We start from the raw sequence: 7,894 nt of genomic DNA on the forward strand, positions 1-7,894 counted from the left end.
TCAGGAAAAATAGGATCATTTTCTACACATCTAGAATGTCGCCATTTTGTTAAATCCTTAATGGTTAAGAGAATCCGTTAGACATATTTTAGAGTTTAGGTTCTAGCCAAGACCCGGGACTAAAGGTCCTCCTATATAAAACGACACTTCGAAGTTTCCAACCCCTCTTATATAGTTTGTCAGTATATTAGTTAATCAAATGTCCGTTTTTTGCAGAACTATGGATCCACATATCAGGAACCTCGAAGAGGAAGAACTTCTCGAAGATATAATCAAAGACGGCCCCGACGTTGAACCAGCTGAATCTCCGTCGTCATATCTAAACCCCTCCGGATATGGAATGAAGGTCGACCGACACGAAGATGAAGCCGATGGGGCAGGAGATAGGTCCAATGACGGAGAAGGTGATAGCTCCACTGATGGAGAAGCCGGTGGAGAAATAATAAAGTCCGGCGAGGTATACATATGAAGTTCGACAATCACTTGTAATATGTGAAAAATATTGGAGATAGCTCTATATTGTATACATATACATTCATTTGACGAATGTTTCTTCCTTTTAGGCCTCCACATCGAGCAAAGTTACGAAGCGAGGCCCGACTAGAAAGTTGGATGCACGGACGCATTACACATTTGAGGTGATATTGCCTACGGGCGAACCCAAGCTTCCTAAGAATGCTGCTGACACATTCAAGAAGAAATGCGGAGTTCTCGTTAGGGATCACGTCCCGATTAGCGTTCGGGAGTGGAACAAGCGCAAAGGGGCAGCCGATAGTGACTATGTCGCCGAAAGGTACAAAGATAATCTTTGGAATGATCTCATATCACATTTCAACCTGCCAGAATGTGAGAATGAAGACGTCGCAGACAAACTGAGGGCCAAAGTCAAGCAGTGGACTCTAAAGAAGATGGCCGAACTGTTCCGTAGCTGGAAGAAGAAGCTATGGAAAAACTATCTGAAGACAAAGAAAGTGCTAGTATTCGAGGGGTATGTAGCCAAGCAGGCGAATCACTGGAAGGCATTTCAAGAGTACAAGGAGTCAGAAGATGCCCAGGCATTATCAGAAAAGAACAAGATAAATGCCGACAAGAAGAAATATCACCACAAGCTGGGGCCAGGGGGCTATGAGACTGCCATCCCAAAGTGGGATAAGAAAGAGCAAGATCTGCTAGCTAAAGGCATCGTACCTAAACCACTCGGTGATGAGTGGGAATTGAGAGCAAGAAATTGGTTCCTTGCGCATGGTGGTTTGTACGACGAAGAAACAGGGGACCTCATCTGCAGTGACAGTCTTAGGATACCAGGGAGAATTGGAAAATATAGTGAAAGAAATTAAGGAGGGAAAAAGAAAGTTCACTGCAGATAGAGAGAAAGATTTGCTCACATTGGTCCTCGGCAATGACGAACATGGAGGACGAACGCGAGGCTTCGGTCCTTCTTACCCGTGGTGGCTTGGGTTTGCCAGAGACCAAGACACTTACAGAAGCCGAGCGAGAGCAAAGAAGCGGCAGCAGGATGAGGAGAATGACAAGTTCAACCAGTTGCTTGCCAGGATTAACGAGCAACACAAGCAGATTGATGAGCTTAGAGGAGTAGCGCGCCAGGAAGATCCTGCATTTGATATTACCGGCGCCCCATCTAAGCGGAAAAGCAGCGTGGCTGAATCTGAGGCCCCGCCCGACGATGCACGAAGAATGATAGAGGACGGTCCCGGCTACCCCGTGGATGGAATCAAGGAGTCAACATCATGTGAACTCCATCAGAAATTCAAGAACATATCCATGAAGGTGGCCGTCGGACAAGCTTTACCTTCTGGCCCTGATGCACACTGGCATGGCCGTGAGATTCCAGCTGGCTTTGCTAAAGTCGGGGTGGATGAAATCATGGCGGGGTTTCATGATATGGAGCTCGACATAGCTGGACCCGAAGATGAGAGGACACTCGGAGAAGTACTGGGTGGAGTCATCCTATGGGACAAGAACTACATCAAGCTTCCAAGCTCGGCCCCAAGGACAACACTGTCTCCGAGTCGTCGGAGGTCACCTACACCTCCATTACCTCCAAGCCCTCCACATGACGTCGGCCAGCACAACACGAGTCCATCTCGATCACCGCCGCCGGACTTGGGTCGTCTGTCTCCGCCGCCGCCCGCTCCGGATACTAAGCGGAAGCGTGCCAGCAAGAACGCTCCACCGATGATTTCTAAGCGACGGAGCCCCCCAAAGCGCAAACTGTCGCCCCTCCCAAAGGTACCTCATGCTAATCTTCCTATCAGACCTTATGATCGTACCCCCGAGGAAAACGCCAGGATAGCAAAGGAACATCATGATGCGCAGATGAAAAAGAAGGAACCCGAGCCCCGCCCGGAATACACCGAGAAGCAAATATCATTTGCAAAATACTTCACGAACCTTCCATCACAGCATGACTTACACCATAAGCCTGATGACTATACACGCACATTGCAGAAGGAAGTGAAAAAGAGCAGATCACGTGCAAGTGCAAGTGGGAGAAAATCAAGTTCAACTACAAGCAAAAAAAGATCAGACGTTCCTCAGCTTGGACAACAGGCCAAACAGTCGATCCCACCCCTCAGGGTGTTACCCGAGAATGTCCCCCCTCCGGTGCAGGGGCAAGATTTGGAATTAGCAAAGAAGTGGGCGGATGAATGGGGTATCCCGGTTGAAGACATTCTGGCTTCCCAAGACGACAAGTTACCCAAGGCTGTGGTAGCCCCTAAGCCACAGTTTGTCATGGGAGCGCCTTTGGTCAGCAAAGAAGATCTCCCAACAAATATGCGTTACTTGCATACATGGTACTTAAGTGAATCAAAGAATGGGAGAACGATGATCGTGGTGACTGTCCCACGGGAGTACTACAGCCGCCCCGAAGAAATCCATATCGACTTTGATGAACTCTTCCAGATGTACAATGGCGACGCCCTCGACAAATCGCTTATGAGTTGCTATTGTTTGTAAGTTTTTCAATTCGTTGTCTACATATTACTTCTTTAGTTATTTTAATTCATTGTCTATATATAACTTGTACTCTATTATGCAGAATGAAGATTCTGGATTGTAAAAGTAGGAACATCCTAAATATTGGGTTTATTGACCCAGATAAAATACGTATAACGACGCTAACTGATAAACCCAAGGAGACGGAGGAAAACCTTCTAAGGTTTCTAACAGATCAAAATTTCTGTGACCACATACTGTTTCCATACAACTTCAGGTGAGGGTCTTTACTCTGTTGTGTCCATTCACTTATAAGTGTAATTGATAAGTTACTGACATATATATATACATGTGCAGCTTCCATTGGAATCTGTTGGACATTCAAATTGATAAGGGAAGAGTTGATGCCTTCGACCCATTATCGAGACCCTTGGAACAGTTCCAAAGCCTGTAGGACATGCTCCAAGGGTAATTTCAATCATTCTTGCGCTCTATCGGTCTCTTTCGATGATTTTCCGATATATCAATTAATGAAAAACTTAGCAAAACATTATCCTTGTCGGGCAGGGTTTGGAAGCGGTTCCAGTGCGTGACTCCCGGTATCGAGCCTGAGAAGCTGACCTTTAGAGCGGCTCAGGTAAGTAGTAGTATGATATACTTCTATTTTCAATACATTTATGATGCTAGATTATTATTTTTATTATATATATTCTATTCTCGTAAAGTGCGACCAGCAGCCACGGGGGACGCATCTGTGCGGATACTATGTTTGCGAGACCATTCGCACGTTTACCTCTTAGCACAAGGATCGTAGATTCGACGTAAGCAATGAACATTCACACCTCTATTTTTACCCGTCATTCTTTGTTATCATGATTGATATTCATATTCATCTCCTCTTCTTATATAGTACACGGCCATGAGGGAGAAGGTCCTACCAGAGCAACGCGCGATTGCTGTTGCCGAGGAGCTTGCGACCTTTATGAGGACGGAAGCTATAGATGACAAAGGACAATTTAGTGTTGCTAGGGGCCATTACTGATGTTCGTCCATGTAATCGAATAGACGAGCTCTAGTCCCGATAATTCAGATCTCCATATAATTGTATATATATGCTCGCTTATAAGATAAGTTAATCTTATATATATATGCATAATTATTTCTATTTAGAATTATATGAAAACTAATTCCCGAACACCAAACGAGGCATCACGTTAATCTCCCGAACACCTAAACCCTAAAACCCTAAAACCCAAAAATAAACAAAATCTGGAAATAGGCAAATATGTGGATCGATGCGTGTGGGCGAAGTGCAAATATGTCACACACGTGGGCGTTATCATTTGAGTTTTTTTTAGCTGAAAGAAGATGCATATATCGTTCTAGTAATTTTGGAAGAATATCTTGATTTAATTAGGCATTTAGGCCAAAGAGAATAACATTCACTTTTTTTTCCGCGGGAAGAATAACATCCGCTTAAGTAGCCTAGCTACATCTTATCAGCTAAGCTAGCACGACGCAAGGGCATGCTGAGGCAGGCGCATCCATGAGTCGGATCCACCGATGGGCTACACTACACTTGGTATCCAACTCCTAAACCCTACATGTCCTGTTGGCCACACAGTGCCTATGGAGCGCGTCTATATAATGGAGACGGATTCCGTGTGAGCTCATTGCCTCGTTAGTCACAGCCATTGCTTGCGTGAGTGGCATCGAACTGGAGCTACCGAGTGAGAGCGAAGCTTGCTAGCTAGCCAGACACGCGCGCGCGCACACACACACACAGAGGGAGAGAGGTAGAGAGTTCGGGGAGAGGGAGAGATAGGTATGGGATGGAAAGTTCTGAACGATGTGAAGCCATACCTATCGATGGTGCTGCTGCAGGTGGGGTTCGCCGGGATGAACATCGTTGCCGTGTCGTCCCTCAAGGGCGGGATGAGCCACTTCGTCCTTGTGGTCTACCGTAACCTCGTCGCCACCGCCTTTATGGTGCCCTTCGCTCTCTATTTCGAGAGGTAACTAGCTAACTACTCTCTCCTATCCCATCACCCAAGCAAGGGCTTTCGAAACCATCTACCGCTTTGAAGGATTGTGTGAGACTGGCCAAGCGTCCTGACTTGGGGATTATCATGTTGGTAATCTTCCCTCTCATGAATGGCGTTGTGACATGTCTTACTTTCGTCGTTCGGCGTTTTGTGAGGCAAGCAACTCTCGTTGGAGCTCGATTGCTTGCTTGTGCGGACATGATCATCATTTGGGTGGAATTTTGTGTCATGACCGGCTCGTATGTAGCTGTAGGAAACGTGGAAAGTGAAGGCAGCATCTCAGACGTGGGCTTCGATTTGGTGGTACTTCTTGAGTAACCGATCAGAAACTATTGGGTGAAATTCATAGGTCAGACTATAGTTGGTCATATTTGGAAATGGTGGCTATTTGGGTTATTACTTGGTGAAAACTTTGCTTGGAATTTGTTTAGATATGATATTCAGGGTGAAAATCAACGAACTGATAATTGATGGTCATTCTGATCTTGAAGGTGTTGCCTTTGAAGAACCTTACTCATAGTTATTATGTTGTCATGATATGCTTGGTACCGATGGTCATTGCTGCATTTTTTCCATCATATTTCCGATCGCTTTGGTTTTTTCTTCCTTTTTTCCCTTGTATGAATTTGTTCTTCCCGGCTGATTTCATGCGTGTCTGTATTTGTATTGGTTATGTGCATTCTTGTCATGCAGAGATCAAATATGTGCCTATTGTGTTTATATCCCCTTACTGCTTTATTACGAGTCAATAAAAATGTCTTCTATCAAGAACAAAGAAAGTGAGAGTGCATTACAGAAGTAGAAAATGACACATAAACAGGTATATGTAGCTAGCCATCCGGTCTGTCTGCGGTATCGGTATGTATGCTTACGTACGTGTAAACGCACTTGACGACCTCCACTACGGCAGTGTGCCCTGATTGGGCACAGTTGGAGGTCCTATCATGCATGCAACCAACACGTCAGCTGGAAGCATGGACGGTTACAGTTCCATCCACTCGTACAACTAATTTTATTTACATGAGTTCATTTCGATTCATTTTTACCTAGCTACTACTAGCTAGATCATATCATTTCATGATAGTACGTATAACATGTGCAGGGAAAGGAGGCCAAAGATGACAATTACCATCTTCCTCAAGATTATGTGGCTGGCATTTCTCGAGTACGTCCGTATGGTTAATTATTACACAGAACACTTTCTTGATTACTGATCGACTGACACGTTAGTGCATGTGCTGCGTTGCCATTGTCTCTCAGGCCGGTGCTCGACCAGAACCTGTACTTCATGGGCGCAAAGCTGACATCGGCGGGGTTCGCGACGGCGCTCATCAACACCCTCCCGGCCGTCACCTTCGTGCTGGCCCTCATCCTGCGCATGGAGAAGGTGCGGCTGCGGAGCCTGCACAGCCAGGCCAAGATCGTTGGCACGGTCCTCACGGTGGCCGGCGCCGTGCTGATGGTCCTGTACCACGGCCCTGCCGTGCGGTTCCCGTGGACTAAGGGCCATCACCACGCTACCATCGGTGCCCAGGGCGCCGCCGCGCGGGACTGGCTGAACGGGACCATAATGCTCATCGCCTCCTGCATGATCTGGCCGGGCTTCTTCATCCTCCAGTCCAACACGCTCGGGAGCTACCCGGCGGAGCTGTCTCTCACGGCGCTCATCTGCGGCATGGGCTCGCTAATGAGCGGCGCTGTCGCCCTCGTTGCTGAGCGCGCCAACACCGGAGTCTGGGTTATCGGCTTCGATAATCGCCTCTTGACCGTCGTCTACGCCGGCATAGTGTGCTCCGGCGTGGCATACTACTTGCAGGGCGTCGTGTCAAGGCAAAGGGGCCCGGTGTTCGTGACGGCCTTCAACCCGCTCAGCATGATCATAACCGCCGTCATGGGCTCCATCATTCTCAAGGAGGAGATCGCTCTCGGAAGGTATGTACGCTTAGTGCTTCCACCATATCAAAATGGACGGGGTCACGGGGATATACATGCACTAGTGCAACATTATTCCATATACCAATGATGTCATTTCAATTTTGTTTTCAGTGTGATTGGTGCGGTGATCATCGTGGCAGGCCTCTACTTCCTCATCTGGGGGAAGAGCAAGGACAAGATCATCAGCCCCAGCCAAGTCTCCGACGTCAGCGACGAGGGAGCCGGCGCGCTGCCCTTAACCTTGGTGACCAACGGCCACGGGCACGGCCACATCAAGGAGCACGAGCTCGGCGACGGTAACGGCGGCCATGTCGACGTCGAGACGCCGGCGACCAATGGGCACTACTAGCAAGGGATCGATCAATTGGAGTGGCTAGTATTATACGTCCTCCAGTCGTCCACGACCAGTATACGTCCCCCGCTTTTTTCCTTTTAATGCATGGTCCATCTATCGATCATGCATCGATTTGTTTTCTCTCTATGTATTTTATTCCTGTCAGCTTCTCCCTATCTATGATCCTATCATGTAATTTTTTTTTGAAAAGGAGGCTTAGCCCCGGCCTCTGCATCAATAGATGCGTGCAGCCATATATTAATCCAAAAAAAATCTCGACAGAGTAGAAATAAAAGTAACAAAGAGCAAAAATTAAAGATACAGGCGAGCTTCGCGCCAAAGCCGGAGATGGTTAAAAGATCTAGATGTTCAAACACCTATCCTATTAATATGTCGCTATCCAAACCGGCAGAAGATATCCCGTGCTACCATCTCCCAACGGGCACACCCAGTAATCATATGCTCCCTGGCTGCCACAAGAGTGAGTAACGACCATGTGCGGGTCAGTGCGGTAATTTTGAAGATAACATGCAGAAAGTTAATATCACGCATTCTGTTAAAAACCAAATCATTTCTGCAATTTCATAGAGCCCACAAAAGAGCACATGCTCCAACACGAATA

At 47.0% G+C, this 7,894-nt stretch overlaps 1 protein-coding gene across 1 annotated transcript; it reads left to right on the forward strand.

Moving 5' to 3' along the window:
* Nucleotides 1-4,650: 4,650 nt before the first annotated feature.
* LOC123403618 (WAT1-related protein At1g44800-like) lies at nucleotides 4,651-7,520 on the forward strand. The gene is made up of 4 exons (XM_045097541.1): nucleotides 4,651-4,973; nucleotides 6,106-6,168; nucleotides 6,264-6,935; nucleotides 7,050-7,520. The coding sequence occupies exons 1-4, from the start codon at nucleotides 4,786-4,788 to the stop codon at nucleotides 7,285-7,287; spliced, it is 1,161 nt and encodes a 386-aa protein (XP_044953476.1). The 5' UTR covers nucleotides 4,651-4,785; the 3' UTR covers nucleotides 7,288-7,520.
* The last annotated feature ends 374 nt before the right edge of the window (nucleotides 7,521-7,894 follow it).

The sequence above is a fragment of the Hordeum vulgare genome, chromosome 6H, assembly GCF_904849725.1.
Source record: "Hordeum vulgare subsp. vulgare chromosome 6H, MorexV3_pseudomolecules_assembly, whole genome shotgun sequence".
In the NCBI taxonomy this organism is placed as follows: Eukaryota; Viridiplantae; Streptophyta; class Magnoliopsida; order Poales; family Poaceae; genus Hordeum; species Hordeum vulgare.